The sequence below is a fragment of the Apteryx mantelli genome, chromosome 2 (genome assembly GCF_036417845.1).
Source record: "Apteryx mantelli isolate bAptMan1 chromosome 2, bAptMan1.hap1, whole genome shotgun sequence".
Lineage (NCBI taxonomy): Eukaryota > Metazoa > Chordata > Aves > Apterygiformes > Apterygidae > Apteryx > Apteryx mantelli.
In genome coordinates this window covers 94,444,714-94,462,511 of record NC_089979.1, presented here as the reverse complement: position 1 = coordinate 94,462,511, position 17,798 = coordinate 94,444,714, and the positions used below count along the sequence as shown (strand labels likewise).

At 36.7% G+C, this 17,798-nt stretch overlaps 2 protein-coding genes across 10 annotated transcripts in view; one reads left to right on the top strand and one right to left on the bottom strand.

The window, feature by feature from the left end:
• Positions 1 to 13,130, top strand: part of ERP44 (endoplasmic reticulum protein 44) — a 58,406-nt gene extending 45,276 nt beyond the window's left edge. For all 4 annotated transcript variants that reach the window (XM_013957727.2, XM_013957728.2, XM_013957729.2 and 1 more), the window contains 6 exons: positions 540 to 597; positions 1,911 to 2,027; positions 6,050 to 6,161; positions 6,610 to 6,751; positions 9,518 to 9,620; positions 12,541 to 13,130. In XM_013957727.2, the coding sequence (XP_013813181.1) occupies positions 540 to 597; positions 1,911 to 2,027; positions 6,050 to 6,161; positions 6,610 to 6,751; positions 9,518 to 9,620; positions 12,541 to 12,642 (634 nt within the window). In that variant the 3' untranslated portion in view covers positions 12,643 to 13,130. The remainder of the gene's footprint in view (positions 1 to 539; positions 598 to 1,910; positions 2,028 to 6,049; positions 6,162 to 6,609; positions 6,752 to 9,517; positions 9,621 to 12,540) is intronic.
• The window catches only part of STX17 (syntaxin 17), a 52,689-nt gene that overhangs the window by 3,186 nt on the left and 31,705 nt on the right, over positions 1 to 17,798 (bottom strand). For 2 of the 6 annotated variants that reach the window (XM_067291094.1, XM_067291096.1), the window contains exon 9: positions 14,984 to 15,361. The exons of 1 other annotated variant lie outside the window; for it this stretch is intronic. In XM_067291094.1, coding sequence (XP_067147195.1) covers positions 15,119 to 15,361 — 243 coding nt within the window. In that variant the 3' untranslated portion in view covers positions 14,984 to 15,118. Of the gene's footprint in view, positions 1 to 14,983; positions 17,434 to 17,798 lie in introns of those variants that run through there. 3 more of the 6 variants (XM_067291095.1, XM_067291097.1, XR_010883405.1) reach the window with 2 other exon arrangements.

Below are 17,798 nucleotides of genomic sequence, written 5' to 3'. Positions count from 1 at the left end.
CCCTTCTTTATCAGCATAAATAAGACCCAAATTTCTAGCATAAACAATTGTACAGGAAGAACAAATGCAAACAAAAATCCATTTCTCTCTCCTTTCTTTCCTTAAGAAAAGTGTATTTTTTTGTTTTTTTGTTTTTCGTTTTTATTTTATTATTTTATTTTTTACAATTTACAAAATTATCTGATTTAATAATGAGGTAAAGATTATTCTCCGGTGGTGTTCTATTTCACTTCTTCTTTTTCCAAATCTGTCCCTTATTGAAAGTTGTACCAGTGTTTATCACTTGCACTTTGCCTTTACTCCAGACTTCTATTCATACAGATAAATTTTGTTGACTCCCTTACTGCCCTCTCATCAGGCCACACCAACTTTCTGTGGAGTCACTTTACAGTTTAATTGAAAGATCAATTATTTTAATTGTCGAATATTGAAGGGGAAAATAGTAAAAGAGATATGACAAATTAAAGTATGATTTTTGGTAACACAGTTATGTTATATTTGTCTGTACCAAGACATGCTTACTGGTTGGTTTGTTGTAGGGCTATTTCAAAACCAGAGAGATTTAGCGGGGACAATGTAATCTACAAGCCACCAGGGGTAAGTCTAAACAAAGTATTTTATTCTGCTTATTCTCGTTATGTATGAATATGAACTAATGAGGACTATATTCAAACCATTCAGTATGTTACTGCATCTCAAATCCAAATTTTATTTCATCATTAAATATTGTGAGAAATAGTTTGGGTCATAGGAACTAGTGTTTCTGAGTTGGTGAAATGAAGATCTCAGTCTCATTTGTTTTCTATTAAGCGTACAAAACCTAAATCTGTCATTTTAAATTTCATTGTCCAGTAATTGTTTTTTTCCTAGAAACACAGTCAACTTATCAGGTATTTAGATATTTTGTGTTCTTTGAATGTCTCAAACTGTGAAATTCACTAGCTGGTACACCTTATTTTTCTCAAAGCAAGTGAGAATTACTAGGGCTCTTCTGACTGTCATTTGCCTGTCTTACATGGCTTAGCCTACCTGGGGCTAAGAGTTGTTCTCTTCATAAAAATATTTAGTAAAATTAACTGCATATTAACAAACTCTCATGGACATAGTTTTACTTGAAAAAATGCAGTACAAAAAAAAATCTGCAAGATTTTTTAGGAATGTAATTATAATCTGAACATATGCTTCTCTTTCAAGTTTAATATATAAAAAGAGCTATTTACAAAAGAGAAAAAACCTAAGGGGAAACAGTTTCAAGCCTTCTTCTGTGAAGACAGAATTTGTTAGGTTACCTAGTTTATATTGGCATTTCCAAACTCAGATGTGTTTAATCATGTCCCTGCTTCACCTGGTGTTAACCAAGATTATAATTATATTAAAAGATGGCAGCACTGACTTCTGAGTTAAACTTTCTAGTAAACAAAAAAAAAGATTATTTATTCACATCTCTCTGAGAAAGCAAATGTGAAATACCAGTTTCAAGTCCTGTAGCACTTTGAAGGGTTTTTTTGGTGAGTCTTTGTAAGTATCAGCATGAAAGAGCTTAATATCTGCATGCAGTTTGTATCTTAATTTTTTTTTTTTTTTTAAGGATGAAGGTACTGCTTCTATATCTGACAGAAGTCTAAATAACATTTATTCTAATCATTCCTACTTTAGAAGCAAAATACCTTTTCAGTTCTTCTTAAATTATCTTAGAAAGTGCAGTTGATTGTATAAGAGATCATTTTATTTGCCCCTTGTACTTTGGTAAGGTAGTTCATAGAAATGTTGCATGCACAACCACTGAATGTTGCTGTAAGACTAGCCTTCCATATTTGTGTAAATATTGTCACCTGTATGTCAGGTAGTCTTATTTGTTGGTAGCGTCATTTTTATTGTTTCTCAGCTAGCGTCTTCTTTCTTTTCAACAGGAAAATGCTCCAGATATGGTGTATTTAGGCTCTATAACAAATTTTGATTTGGTTTATGCATGGACACAAGATAAATGTGTACCTCTAGTTCGAGAAATTACATTTGAAAATGGGGAGGTAAGAATTTTTTTCTACCATTCTCCTTTTGGAGGTGGGGGTTCCTCCTCAAAACCAAAATGTCTCTTTCAAGGTGTTCAATCCATGGCAAAAAACTTTCTGCATGCTTTGCTTTTTACAGAAAATAGCTGTAATTCAGTATCTATTCATTGTATTGGAGCTTTTAGATTATACTAGAAGCAAATTCGTTGCAGTTTCATACCGTACCAGAGTAGAAGATTATAATCATGCATATAGCTCATATCAGAAGAATCTGAAGATTTGCAGAGCGTGTACACTTTGAAATGTAAGAATGAGAATATGTGCATGTGTGGAGGCACATATGGCTGTTGTTCTTTGGTACATTGTATTATTAATCTAAAATAAGCACATGATATTATTTAGGCAGAGGTTATGACTAAATGCTGATTTGTTTTAAAATCAATAGATAAATGTTGCTTAAGTGCTTTTTGCATATATTATGAGCTTGAAAAAATGTTTTTAGTCAGGGTAGAAAATATCCATGTCAAACATGTCTGTGACGGTTCAAAAGAAGAAAACAGTTGTGGACTATCATTCAGTCAGCTTTTTAAAATTTAATGTTAAGGTTAATAGTAGAAAAGTACTGATATATTGACCCACTTCCAATGTATTATCTAATAAATAAATTTATTGAATGGTGGTTGACCAGCTGTGCAGCTGGTCGTTTCTGGGAATTCTAATAAAAATCATGTGATATTTCTTTAAGCACTGGTATGTTCTTGATCTTTTTAGTTTTGCATCTCCTTTCCCTAGGGTTTCTTCTTTTAGCTGTAATTCATAAGGTGGAATTTTGGGGGTTGCCTTTAAACATCATCTTTCTTTTCACTGCCCTTATTTTCTTTCAGTGTTTTTCTTTCTTCTTTTGTTACTTGTTCTTCTGTTTCATCCATTTCCAGCTCCAACTTATAAATTATTTGTAAAATTTCCAGCAGAAAATAAAACAATTAACAAGTTCACAGTAACTCAAAAGGAGTATTTGTAACTAGCCATATCATCTGTGAAAAACTGGCGAGGTTTGTAACAGATTACAGTATGTTGTTCACACGGGACTGGAAAACAAAGAACCAATCATATGGCAGAAGAATCAGTTGTTTGTTCTCAATTTACAAACCCCCTCCCCAAATATTTACACCTCCCCCAACTTAAAAAAAAAAAAAGAAAAAAAAAGAAAAGAAAAATTTTTAACATTTCGTCCTACATGTACAGCATCTAAAACACTGCTGTTCTAAGCACACAGAACACATTAGATTACGTAACAGAGGGAGAGATAGGATGGGATGAACAGAATAGGTTGAATACAACCATCTAGTCAACACTGCCAAGTTTTATTGGAAAGTTCTGTTAGTTAAACAATTTTTAATTCTTCATTTGCATCTCAATATGTAAAAGATGCCACATGTCAACATTTTTAGAACTGCGTGATAAATTTTCAGTGTACTTTTCCCATGGTGAAATTGGATTCTGAGCCTTAGAAGCCAAGGTTCATCATTGTCGGTTTGTATCACATTGCATCCTGATTTTTCTGGGTATTCTTGTAAGCTTCTATTCCTGTTTACTTAGGCAGATGTTTACAATCCCAGGTTGTTCCAAGTTGACATTTTGCCTAGCAACATTTGTTTAAAAATTTCAGTGTTGCCAGTAACCAAACAAATCTAAACATGCCAAAACGGAGATACTTCTGCCTGCTGAAATTGTATAGGATTTAAAAAGACTCTTAATGTACACTGCACAAAACTATAGAGTAAAAACATGAAGTGCTGTGATTGTTAAGCTGCATTTTTGATACTAGAATACTGTATAAATAAGATAAAGACAAAAATTTCTAACACAAACTGAATTCAATTTAAAATTGAAATTGGCCTCTGTAAACTACTTCCTCCCCCCCCCCCCCCCCCATTTTCTTTCTTTGTTTTCATTATCTGGTAAGTATTGAGAACAGGCTAGCCAGGAAAATGCAAGATTTGAACAGAGTTCATCATTGTGACTTTAGACAACACATCGTTATTGAACTCTAAAATATGGTCTTCTGTTTGAAATGACTGTCCATCTTAGAGAGATTCTTTGTACTTAACGGGAAAAGGTTGTTGGGATCAGTAATACCTTTCAAAAGAAATCACTGTTTAACCTGTGCTAGCTCTGTTTTGTTTTCTTATATGCTTTGTGTAATCTTCTTGCAGTAAATCATGTGGTGCAAGTGTGGTGCTGAAGTGTAAACTTTTGAAAGGGTAAAAAGTTTCACAAAGGCGTATGGAAGAAACTTGGGAAGCTCTGATTCTGATAGAAAAATCTGTTGATGTTTTCATTGCCAAACAAGCCATATTTTGAGAGGAGCAGCAAAGCAAATGAAATTGCTATTGCATTTGCCATGTCCTGATCACTTAAGACCTGCTATAATAGTTGGAATAGAAAAGCAAACAAAGGAAGATATTTTACTGAAGCTAGCTATGGCCAAAACTACCAAGGCTTTGAAGCCACCTGTCCTGACAACCTGTTTGGAGATTAATTGATTTCACAATGTGACTTGCCACATACAAGGGTTAAATTCTACAGATATTGAAGCAAAGGTAGTCCTTTTAGCTGCTTTGCAAGCAAGAGTGGAGCTTTGAATACCCACACTCTGTTTGAGATTTCTTCCTCTGAAAACATATCTGCTAAAAGTGGCGAAGAAATGGAGCCATAAACATAACAGTATGAAACAGATTGTTTTTTTCCCATTGCCTAATAGGAGAGGAGGCTGAGACCCAGCCCAGCTCATATGTATAAAAATGAGAATGAGCAAATGTGATTAGCAATTGCTTTAAGGATGGATTGAGACGTTTCAATTTAGTCAAGACCACTGAAATTATGAGTATGTTCTGAATCCGCCATTAAAAGATGAAGCTTTGTCTTAATTGAGTAGACTTGCTTGAAAGGAGAGTGACAGCCATCTCATGTACACGCTCTAACTGGCTGCTTACTGGTACGGAAAGCGTTTCTTCCAACTTACCACAAATTGAAGATATCTCAGGAAACTATTGTTTGGTGATCGAATGAATGAGTGCTGTCTTTCTCAAAAAGCATAGATTTTATTCTGATACAGAATAGTATCAAAGTAATAGCAGCACTTGTTTGTACACCAGTTATACAAATGAAAGTTGGCAAGGTCGTAGATAGTTGTTAAATGATTATTTCTCCAACTCTCATAGGTTGAGCTGATGTTCAAAATTGCCTAATAATCACTTTTGGAGCAAGGAAGTGCTTTGTCGTTTTTAAATAAAACAAAAATCCTGAATAAAATAGTCAAAGAGTTCCTACATTTATCTGTCCATAGGAGTGCATTCTATGAGGAAGTAAAGCTTGCCCATCCAACAAAGGTTTTCATTTGTTCATCAATTTTAATAATATACTAGCCTGTGAATCTAATAAGGGTACTATACAGATGACCAATCAAGAGACTCTTATTGGCAAAAGAGCAGTACTTGATTGCAAGGAATGTAGCTGTCATTAATTCTGCATTTTTTTTCTTTTTTTCTTTTTTTTAAGGATGGAGATATTTATAGATGCTCATTCTTTGTATTATGCTAGGAAAATACCAACTTACAACATGAACCAAGTTAGCACCAGGTCTACCGCTTACACTCAGCTTTTCTTAGCATTTAATACTGTGGTGTTCTGACCTCATTGCTATTTCCATCTCTGACTGAATCTATGAGGAGGTTGCGGTTTCTCAAAATTGAGCTATTTCTTTTGAACAAGTATTCAAATGCACATTCATCCTTTCCCAAAATGTTGATAAGAAATACTTTTAATTCTTTGAATTGCTGTATATGATTATCAGGGAAGAACACCTGCTGTGTGTCACCCAGGTATTTTAGATGAACGGTCAGCAGTTAGTCTTTAATCCTGTTCTTTCAGCTGTCTTTAAAGCAGAGATCTCAAAGAATATAAAAATTACTGAAATCACTTAGGTATCCTTTAGAAATGGAAGAAATGATTATTATTATTTATTTTTTTTTGTGCAGGAACTGACAGAAGAAGGCCTTCCTTTTCTCATTCTTTTCCATATGAAAGATGACTTGGAGAGTTTAGAGAAATTCCAACAGGAGGTTGCACGACAGTTAATAAGTGAAAAGGGTTTGTAGTAACTCCTTACTATTTGATGTTTTCATTGATAGAGGTTTTTTTCAGGCAAATTCAGTAAAGTGGATATAAGGGCCAAACAATTCTAGTTTTAAAGCTCTTGAGAGCGAAGGGCTTTTGACAATGAGGGCTGACTCCTCTGGAAATGATTAAAATAGAAACAAAATATATTAGTAAGTAAACATTTCAGAAATCCTTCTTATCTAAATGAGCTCATACAATTTGAGAGGTCATTAAACAAAACTTCAGTTTATATTGTGGGCAGAAACATTTGCAGAAAAGCTGTTACTTTGGTGGGCTTAACTATTTAAATAACTTTCAAATTTTGCATGTTGCAATATCTATGTAATATCTCTACCTTTATAATATTTATGAAAGTATTTAGGTTTTCAGGATAATAAAAAAATCTTAACGTGAATTTTGTCTGTGCTCACAATTTAAGGTACAATAAACTTCCTCCATGCTGACTGTGATAAATTCAGGCACCCACTCCTCCATATTCAGAAGACTCCAGCAGACTGCCCCGTTATTGCCATTGATAGCTTTAGGCACATGTATGTCTTTCCTGACTTCAATGACCTGTCGTAAGTACTCCTTTTTTTTGTTTTTGTGCCCCCCCCCACCCTTCCCAGTGCACTTTTTGTTGAGAAGAAGGAAGGAAAACACATGTGCTTATATTTTAAACAGTACTGTTTGTTACAGGGAGATGAATAAATCTGGGATAGGTAAGACTTACTACTTATGTATGGTTTGGTGTCAGAGCCTTAAGGCAACATAAATTGGTGTGAAGTCTTTAAGTGGAGTTGCATTGCTTTATACTAAAAGAGAATCTCACATTAAGTCTATACATGCTGCTATTCTTTTGATTCTTAAGTTTTGCTGTTTTCATAGCAGTTAGGTATTTGGAGCCTGACATGGTATTTTTAGTGGTGATCTAAAAATACCAACTTTAAAAGCTTTAGAATTTCGTATAGAATGTTTAACTGCTGTGTTATGCAATGAGTATTGTAAAATGTACTGTGTAAGAATCCCCAGACTGCTGGTTTGGTTTTTCCTGCTGTGCAGTTCTAACCTTCCTGCATTAGTCTGACACTGGAACGCTGGTAGAGAAATCCTTGTGGCATGTGTATCTGAAGTTTTCTGAGCCCAGTGTGGAATATGGCTGTGCATTATCTGTGAGTGCTTTTGGTGAGATACCACCAATAATTCCTCTTTACATCAGCCTGTCTCTGCTTATTGCACTGCCACAAAAGCAGTCAGAGGAAGTAGATCTTCATGGTTCATTTGAGGAGTGAAGAGCTGTGAACATTATCTTCAGGGACCATCAGCATGAAACAAACCTTCTGTCCTGTGTACAGGCTGTGTGTTAAGCTCTATTTTTCTCTCTCAAAGGAGATACCAGCCTATACACTGTATGTTAAATCCAGGTTAGAAGTCTAGACTTTGAGGCTTTAATTCTGCCCTGTTCATAGTTTTAAAAACTCAGGGTATTTTCTTATGGTTCGTTTGGATCAGAGCCAAGAATTCAAAGCCCAGACTGAACACTCAGTATGAACATAACCCAGTGTCTCAGTCTGCCATTCCAGCAGGCATTTTTCTATCTGAAGTGTTTACATCTGGCAGGAGGGTTCACACCCAACTTTTCCCTGTAATTCTCCACAGGCTTAATTTTAAAGTGTGGTCTGTCAGTGTTAGATCTGTAGTGGTGTTTCTGAACATCTAAAACTATGCATTTTGAAATTTGGAAAGTGACTATTTTTTCCTCCTTTGTATTTCTTGGAAAGAAGGTTATGTTTACTGCACATGTTAGTGGGATTTTTTGCAATTTGAAAGTAGTCTTTTTACTGTCACTTTTGAAACAGTCCTAAAAATAAATTAATACCTCTTATAGGTGTAATAGAGGTTTTTGGTTTAGACTTTCATACTATGTTTTTTACGCCCATTATTCTGTTTCTGTGATACACTATCAAGAAATAGCAGCTACTTGCTTGATTGTACACCAGTTGTTACTACAAATGAAAGATGAGGGAGATGTAAGGATTGTAGACAGTTGTTTAATGGTAAATAGTTGTTCAGCCTGGCTCCAGGAGACTGAGATGATATTTAGAAGTACCTAACTGATTGGGAACAGAGGTGCTTTTTGCTCATGCGGTGCTATTCTTTGTTTGTTGTGTTTGAGGGTTTGGGGGGGTTCTTTATAAATAGATAAAATCTAATAATTATGAGAGTTTTGTACCCCTCTGAGAATTTCTGCCATTTAACTATATTTTCCAGACCCTTTGTTTCCAAACTGGTCCCAGACATTCCCATCCTGAAATCTCACTGCCATCACCAACCAATAGGGTTTGGACACTATACTTTCAGAACTGGCCTGTTAAGATTTCCTCAACTTTAATGTTGCTGTTTTCTTTAGGGAGTGTTCTGTTTGGAGAATAGCCACTTCAAAGACAAATTAGACCACCACCCTATATTTGTCTTTAAATTTTGGCCATCCAGCCCTATTTAGTCTGCTGTTGCCAGGTTGAAAATGTAATACTGCTGAGATACAGTTATGGACATTAGTGATACCCTCTGTTTCTGTATTATACTACTTTTTATCTGTAAGTTTTATAATGATCTGTAGTACTGTTGTTTACAGCCTCACTGTGTACCTTTTCCCTTAATTTGATAATTGGCCTAATAAAAGACTCCTTACAAAACCTGTCTCCTTATTCATAAATTATTTTTTGATTATATGCATGGTGCTCACATTAGTTTTTGATCTCATCTTTAATAGTTATTAGATCAACTCTTCATTTTAAGCTTTATAGTTTATTTGACATTTCACAGATAAAATTGGATGCTGCAGTTTAGCACATTTGCTGTGGATGACAGTAGATGATCTCAGATTAGATTTAAATTGATATCCTCTTAGCATTTATCTCTAGTGTATATGCAGCTACTCAGGCACTAGAGAACCTTTCAAAGATGTTTTGTCAATAGTGCTACCCGACTGTCATTTGTATTTGTAAACTGTGCATTTGGAACCTGCTGTTCTCTCTTACATTATGGTTAGTGGGGAGCTGAAGTGAGTATACAATGAAGTTATTGGCTAGCATAGCTCTGTGTGAGTTATTGAAATGATGAAGTACTTGCTGTGTTCTCAGGAGACAGTGGAAAGGAAAAGAAGTTGGTAGGATACATTAATCAACCTTCTGTCCATTTGCCTTTCTGTCCTATATTAATCGCTTAAAAGTGGACATAGTATGTCTGATGAACAGGTGTTGGCTACTCTAAACAGTATTTTATATCTTCTGAGTTTTTTGGGCTTAATTTGTCACTTGTGGGTGTTCTTGTTTGGTTTGTTCCAGAGTTCCAGGTAAACTGAAGCAATTTGTATTAGACTTGCATTCTGGAAAACTGCATAGAGAGTTTCATCATGGCCCTGATCCCACTGATGTAGCACCTGGTCAGGTAAGGTTACAACAGATAAACTTAATTTGGCTGTTTAATAAGGAAACATACACTACTTTCTTTATGAAAGTAGTATTTTTTTTAAAACATGTATGTTTTTATATATTTTTATATATAAATATATATGTATGTATGTTTATATATATATATTTATATATAAATATATATGTATGTATGTTTATATATATATATATATATATATATATATATATATATATATATAAAAGAAACATCAGTTTCCTGAAAGAGAAATCTGTTTATAGAAACATAATGTTGCTACTTCTGCTTGGCTCCTTCTTTTAAAAAATTCTTTGGTTGAAGGCAGGGAGAGCATTAGGGAAAGAACAATTTGTTTGCCTTGTGTAAAGGAAGAGTGTAAAAATATCTGTTTTCTCCACTGAGACAGAAGCTCTTGGGCTCAAGTGAGAAAAATGGTTATATGTTCATCATAGATGCACTGTGTTTTTTCTCTCTCCCCCCAACCCCCCACTGTGAGAGGGTGCTCCAGGGGGAAACATGAATTGATTGAATGTTTTACTTATTTACTTATAGTCACCAGTCCAAACAGGAGATAGATTATTAGAGCATCAACAAAAGATTGATAAGCAGTAATAGGGCTTGCTACTTTTATTAATGTGGCTAATAAGCAGCATTAATAGCAGTGGCATAGGCTGCATCTGTCAGTTTAGATTCCTCCCTTTTCTGCTCCAGGGTTGTTATACTCCATATTTCCACGTATGGAAGTCAGTCGCTACTGGGGTCTCTTAAGGAGCATAACAACTAGATCCCTCTCCAGACAAAACTTGGGAGCAGTTCAGTGCTTAATTTAATCCAATAGGCAGAAAAGAGAAGACCTCACTACTCCCCATTCTCTTTGCCCAGCCCAGTCTTCCAGCTTAGCCTTCTATCTTCATGATATACTCCTTGGCTCACACTCTTCACAGAATCACAGAATGGTTGAGGTTGGAAGGGACCTCTGGAGATTATCTAGTCCAACCCCCCTGCTCAAGCAGGGCCACCTAGAGCAAGTTGCATAGGATCACATCCAGGCAGGTTTTTAGTATCTCCAGAGAAGGAGATTCCACAGCCTCTCTGGCAACCTGTTCCAGTGCTCTGTCACCCTCTTGGCATCATGTTGTAAAACTGCAAAATGACAGACTGTCAGGCAGTCGTCTTGTTTCTTTAGAGGGGATCTGAGGTAATACCTTTTTAAAAAAAATTAAAATATTTTTTTTTCAATGGTTGCATTGTCTAGGACTCAAAAGGCCATGTTGGTCCCAGAGGAGACCCTGTGCCCTTGTATTAGGGTGCCTTGGACTAGCTCAGAACCTATGGGTCAGGGACAGGGAAGATTTATGGCTACAGGTTCATTTCCCTGGTTATGTATGGGATGTGGAAAGGATGGCTCTGTGCTTAATGGTATGAGTGTAGTCTCCTGTGGCCCTGCTCAAAGTTTAAAAATAAACAAATAAAAATTAAAAGCATGAAAGCCCTGGAGGACCAGGGCAGTAATATGTAATGCAAAAAGTGGATACTAAAGAGGTCTCTGAACAAGTGGCCACAAAGGCTGGTGGATTACTGAGCTGGGGATTGTTCCAAGTGCCCCACAGTGTGGATGTGGCCTCACGGTAGCTGTGTGGTTGTAAGTGACTGGCCCAGAGAAGATGAGTAGACAAGATCAGTGTCATTCCAGACACTGGAATATGCCCAGCTCCTTACTGTTCTAACATTGTTCACATAAACTCTTAACTGGCTTCAGGTTTTCTCAGAGGAAATGACATTCAGGCTGGTGTGCAGTGCTGATGTCTGCATCAAGTAGAACCTTGCAGGAAGGGTTCAGTATTCAGTATTCAGCAGTCGCTGGAGAGGAGGCAGATAGTCAGGCTGGTTGTAATATGGAACAGGAGAGAGAGAGATTGCCTTGGGCAGTGAGAATAACTGCATTTGAATGTTGTGGTGAGTGGCTGTGAAAACATGTCTTAGTATTGTCCCAGCAGTAATTCACTTCACTGGTAACCCTCTGTGTTCCTTAGGAATTTATTGAGCAACTTCAATTCAGGTCAACAGGATGAGACACAGAAAATAGGGCTGAGTAATGCTGGAGACTGAGGCAAAGGCTAGTCAGTAGCTCTGAGCTGGATGGGAGTGTCTGAGAAAGAAATATTCTGAGACAATTGCTTTGAGAAAGGTTGGCCAAGGAGCAGATTGCCTATCAGTTGTCTGGATTCTGCTGCATATTTGGGCAGAGTCTGGTTGCCCAGAGTTGTAAACTTGCTCCTGTCTCCATTCTGCCTTGAAAAATGCATAAAAATTCTAGTTACCTAGGTATGCTTACTGTCTCATCTTTACATGGCATCCTGCCATCTTGTGGAAGATGTGTATGCCTGTGTTATGGATATACTAGGCTTAAAATTATACTGGAAGCTGCTGTCTTAGGTCATGGATGTCTCTTTGAGTTGTATGTATTTTTTTTTTATTATTTCCATAGGAAAATAATTTTAAAATATTAAGTGTGTCAGCAATGGGATTTTTGCCCTGGTACCTCAAAAACAAATATTCAAAGCAGAATTCCTTCACAGCAAGTGGTAGACAGACTTGAACAGATCTCCTGCAGTGGGGTACATTTGAAATACTTTAAGTCATTTTAGTCACTTGCACAGAAACTTGTGTGATGGCAGTTTTCTTTATGAGATGTGCTAATGAAAGGAATGTCCTTAACTGAAGATGCTTAGTTAATGTATGTGTGGATGTATATTCCATCTGTCTAGGAGTTAATGCGCCTTCCAAAAAAGTGCTAAATTTGTGGGAATGCTGGACATTTGTGCAGTCTCATAATTAATGTTAAAAGTTGTATTAATCAAGGCAATTGATTATTAAAATGAGTCTAATCAATGATTTTACTGTTTGTTCTGTTTTTCAGCCAGTTCAGGATTTAGCAAGCAGCCCACCAGAGAGTTCATTCCAGAAACTAGCACCCAGTGAACATAGGTACACCTTATTGAGGGAAAAAGATGAACTTTAAAAACTTGAAATAATCTTGCAAGTCTTTCAGAGAGCAGCATTGACTTCTGTGTGGTGGAAATAGTAAACCTATATTTTCATAATTCTATGTGTATTTTTATTTTGAATAAACTGAAAAATAATTCTTTTTTCTTCCCAGGCTTGTAAATACATTTGTTTGGTGGGTCATTCTGTACAGCATCTTTCACACAGTACGTTCCTCATGCTATAGTAAAATATCAGAGACCCATCCAGACTCTTGATCTAACTCTGTAAAACTTTTATAACTCAAATGAAGGTATCCTTGCCAGAGACATGCTGTTAACTTGCACTATCCCATTAAATAGGACTTTTGGGTTGTTTTCTGTGTAATCTTGGTAGTATGTGCTTTTTTCTTCCTCTTCATGTGAACAGTTATCTTGGTAATCTATTTCTTTGTCACATTTTTCTCCAACTTAAGAGGGTCTATTCTGGATACTTGGGAGGGGAATAAATTGAAGTTTTACAGAATCTCGTGTGGTGCTTTACTGGATGTAAATTTCTAAGCTATTACAAGGGAGGGAAGAAAGTCTTAATGATGCAGCTGTATCTTCAATGATAGTGTTGTATTGACCTGCACTGATTTCCTTGAGCTATTAAGATTATTATACAGACAGTTGTGTTAAAAGAACGTGAATGTTACCCTTCAAAGTAGGGGAGTATTAGAGGCAGACTGCCAACTTAGTTTTGTCAGTCTTAAGTTGATCTCTGTATTTAAGTGTTGTGATGGTCATCTTCCTTTGGGGCCCTTGCCTTACTGGCAGACATTTACTTACCAACCATTCCAGATTTTTGCATTACCCTTGTAACTGTTGTAGTGTGGCTTACGTCATATTTATTGTGTGTTCTTTGAATTCTGCTCTGAAGAAGGCATTACTACTTTCCTTGTTTTTCTGTTGTGCTTAATACCAGAATAAGCATTCTCAAAGAATCTTTAAGCTGCTTGAGAACACTGCTGAGACATGCTGAGATGAATACATGCATATTTTTCCATCTTACAGTTTCTTTTAATGTTGTATGCATTGTTGGAGACTAATAACTAGTTTTGGATTTGTACAGTACTCAATGACAAGTGTCTAGGTCCATCACTTGGCCATTGCAAAATTTTGTTTACGAGTGTAATTTTTGGTCTGTTTTGTGATTTTCCATTTTGGAGCTCACATTAGGTGCTTAAAAGTCAGATCTTCTTTCTGTCCCCTTCTCCATCTCATGCCAAATCAGGTGTTTGGGCAGCTGAACCATATCCCTTCTCAATTTGAATCCAAAGATGTGAACTGGGTACAGTTTTGAGGCTGCCACTTGGTATCTCTGTAGGTGCTACAGACTTTTTTTGAGTTGTTCAGGCATCTGAAATTTTAGTCAATTTCTGCATGTGCCCAGAAGTACTGATCTCAGTCCTTTGAGGTTCCTCATTTTGGGATCCTTATTTATGAGTGCTGCTTTTTGGAAGGTGTCCAAACTTGTCCTTCTGGAGAGAGAACCTACCTCATTATACAGCCAACAGTCCAGTGGCTGGTGCTTTCATCTGGAAAGTGAGAGAGATGTGCCTCCCCATTGCTTATTCTAAGTATGATTTTTCTCAGTAAGGACTTGTTCCCAGAGCTTTGGCATCCCAGCACTAGGTAGACAATTAGACATGGTAAGTATATGATAGTTATGCACTCAAGTCATTTCATGTTGTGTATTCACTGGAATCGGACCTGATTCTGCTGGGTTCTTGGTGACCATTGACCTGGATGTCCTGACTTTTAAGTGGTTTTCTGTTTGCAAGTAGAATGTTGAACAGCTGAAGCCTAATTATGCCTGATGCAGTTTTGAGTATCACTTGAATTTCTGAAGTATCTGATGACACACAGAATTTGCATGGAGAGAGCAAGTGCATCATGCTGGCCAAAATGCAAGATGTGTTTCACATTCAGCACTTGAACTCTGGTCTTTTACATTGGTGGTCTTAACCATTGGGTGCTCAGCTAGCAACTACCTTGAAAGCTTCTCGGGGCTTTCATGGGAAGTTGTTAAGCCATTAATTTTGTCCCAGTATAGAACAAAAATGTTCCAAACCCTCATTCTAATTCAAGATAAGTCAATTTTTGAGCTAGCATGTTTGAGTTACCAGACGTGTGCGACATTTTAGGAACTTGTGTTAATTTCAGTCAATGTAAATATTTCAGTAGCTGAAGCATGTGTTTGGTAACTGAATATAGGATTCTTAAATTTTAGTAATAAAATAATTTTAATAATATAAAAATTGAGAGGCATTAATTTTTTTTTAGATGTTGAAAAGAAATAAAAAATGACATTCTAAATAAACACTACAAACCATCTGATAGGGAAAAGCTTTTATTTGGTCTGAAAGAATTATGTATATCTTGTATATATTCTGACACCCCTAGCAATTTAAATGCTAGTTTGGTTATTCAGTTGCCCATGTTTCCTCCATATGTAAATAACCCATCCATTTAAAAAACATAGTTTAAATAAAAGCATCCCAATTTTAGTGTGTACACAATGTTTTGAAATTGCTTCCTTAAAGATGTAAGGAGGAAGAACAGTTCTTGTGCTAGACATTTCATAAAACAAGCACATACTAAGCTCATTTTGTCTAATTTGTGACAGTAATTCCATTCTATGAGCATAGATTGTCCTGGCTTTAGTCCAGCTTGGGGGAGAGGGTGGAGTCTGTAATGTCTCTGACGTGGCTGCTGTCATTCAAATGCACAAAGGTTAGAAGCATACAGTAGGAAAGTAGACATAACCTTTTAAAATCAAAGAATCAATCACAGTTTACAAAGAACATATTTTTTTTTCAGTTTCATTCCTTTGTTCAATAATTTCTAAATTTAAAGGAAGAACAACCTTAGTATGAAGTTGTTACAAGCTCATTAAATGTGTTTACAGCCAGAGTAGATTCATTTGAAGTATTTTTTGCATGACATGAGCAAATGAGCTGAATAACTCAAGTCATGTTTTCCACTTCAGCTGATTTTACAGATGTAGGCACTGTGGCTTTAACACTTGCAGTTTTGACAATGTTAGTGATTACTTGTGAAAACTATTCTTGCCCACATTGCTTCCCTGAGCCTCAGCCCTACATAAAATAGACAAGATGTTCTGACTGATAGCAATTTTGATCATATTTTTATTTTAAAAATCCTTAGCAAGAACTGTTCAGAAAGATGCTGTAACAAGCAGCATTTGCAGTGTATCCAGGCACAAAAGCCTATCATCTGCCATTAGCAGACAGTTATTTCCAGTGATGATGTCAAAGTGTTGTTTAGAAAAGATCTCCTGTTGTTACAGTATGCTTCCTAATACAGTGTTCCCTGCTACAGAGTCTTATGCCTGCTAGGGAGTCCTATCACTGAACACTGACTGATGGTTCACCCAAATACAACCGAACTCAAGTATTATCTTGCAGGGCTCAGAAGAATTGATGATTTAAAGAACTGATGATTTCTTCCCTTTTCCCCAATAGTAGCAGCAATAGTACGGGAACTTTTTTGGAAGGATGGAGGTAGGACCTCCTTGTGGTGCATAGTAAGATTATGTGAAAATGAGAACTTGTTAATACTCCTGTATCCAAACAGGGAAGCTGCAGAAGTAAATGCATTCTTAAACAGCAAAGTAAGGATATAAGAAGTGAGGGCAACATCTAGCAGTGCACACTGCTTAAGTAGGCTGTGGTTTCTGGCTCAGAATTCCAGAGTTTGGCACTTAATCCTGTACAGCAGTTCTCAGGACAAGGCTTGGAGCTGTGAACAGTCATGGAAAATGACACTTCTCCAGGAGCAAGCCTGCAGGCTTTGTACCTTAGGCTATTTAACTCTTAACTACACTTTGAACAAGATGGGTGTTTGCAATTAAAACAACAAAAAATTGTAGCACCTGAAAAAGGGTAAAGCTGATGCTGATCTCAGCTGGCTGATGCAGACAGGTGCTGGATATACATAAGGGTTCCCCTCTCCCCCCTCTCCATGTTCTAACCTTACCTATGACAGCAGATGCTTTCCTGTACAGTTATTGAACAGGTGTAGTCATTCATACACTGGGCTATATACAGGAGGAGGTTGGGAATACTGAAAAATGAAAGTAAATCTTAAGGTACTACAAAGATGGATGGGACTTTATGCTCTCATCGTTGGAATACTGCAGTAAATGCTCCAACTTATGGGTGCCTTTCCTGAGGAGAGCAGTACAGTTTTCCAAATGCCTTTCTTAGTGTCTGCAAGACATTTTGTGCAAATTGGGCATGAAGCACCTGTCATCCATCATTACTGCTGTGAGTATGGCTCACCTAAGAATTTTGTAATTAAAAGTCACCCATATAGTTCTCCAAGTTATAGGACTGATGTTTCCTATCATATCTAAAAAGAAAAAGCCCCGTAAGTTCTGACATTACCATTTCACACACCCCTGAACATGAGTACTGTTGTCAAAATTAACACAACTCAGCCTTGTATTGAAGCATAAGGTTGCAAGTCTGTCATCACCATGACTACTATTCTTTTGTTCCTAGTCATAATGAAATTATACTTCAGCTGGATTTTTTGGCAGTTTGGCGAGAAAGCTCTGGACAGCTGGAAGAGAACTGCTCAATCATTTTCTGTTTTCTTCTTTGTATCAATTTTCCACCTGTGAAACCTAAAATCCCACCACCAAGTGCAGCTGCAATTCCTGCCACTTTGAAGCCTGCAAGGAGACCAACAGGACCCCCTACCACTCCACCAATGACTGCACCTGCCACAGGCAGAGCTGCCAGCTTGTATTTTGCAGCCTGTAAAGAGGGGAGGGGAAAAAAAGGGGTTAGAACACTTGCCTGTGGTGATGTGCATTTTCCCCTCATTGCTCTTGGCAAAGACTTGAATGCTCAGTGATAAATAAACCTTACAAGTTAGCATTAAAAAAAAGAAGACCTACTATTCCACAGGTATGACAGAATGTGCCACAAACACTTCAAAATTGAGCTAGCTCATGTATGTAGTTGGAAAAAACAGGTCATTTTACATATTACTGGCTGATTATGTATACCATCTATTACCTGGTCTCCATCATTAGATCAAGTGAGAAATTGAGAAAATGCTCAGACTTTTCAATAACATATCTCAGTCTAGGTTTGTGGCTTATTACCAACTATCACTG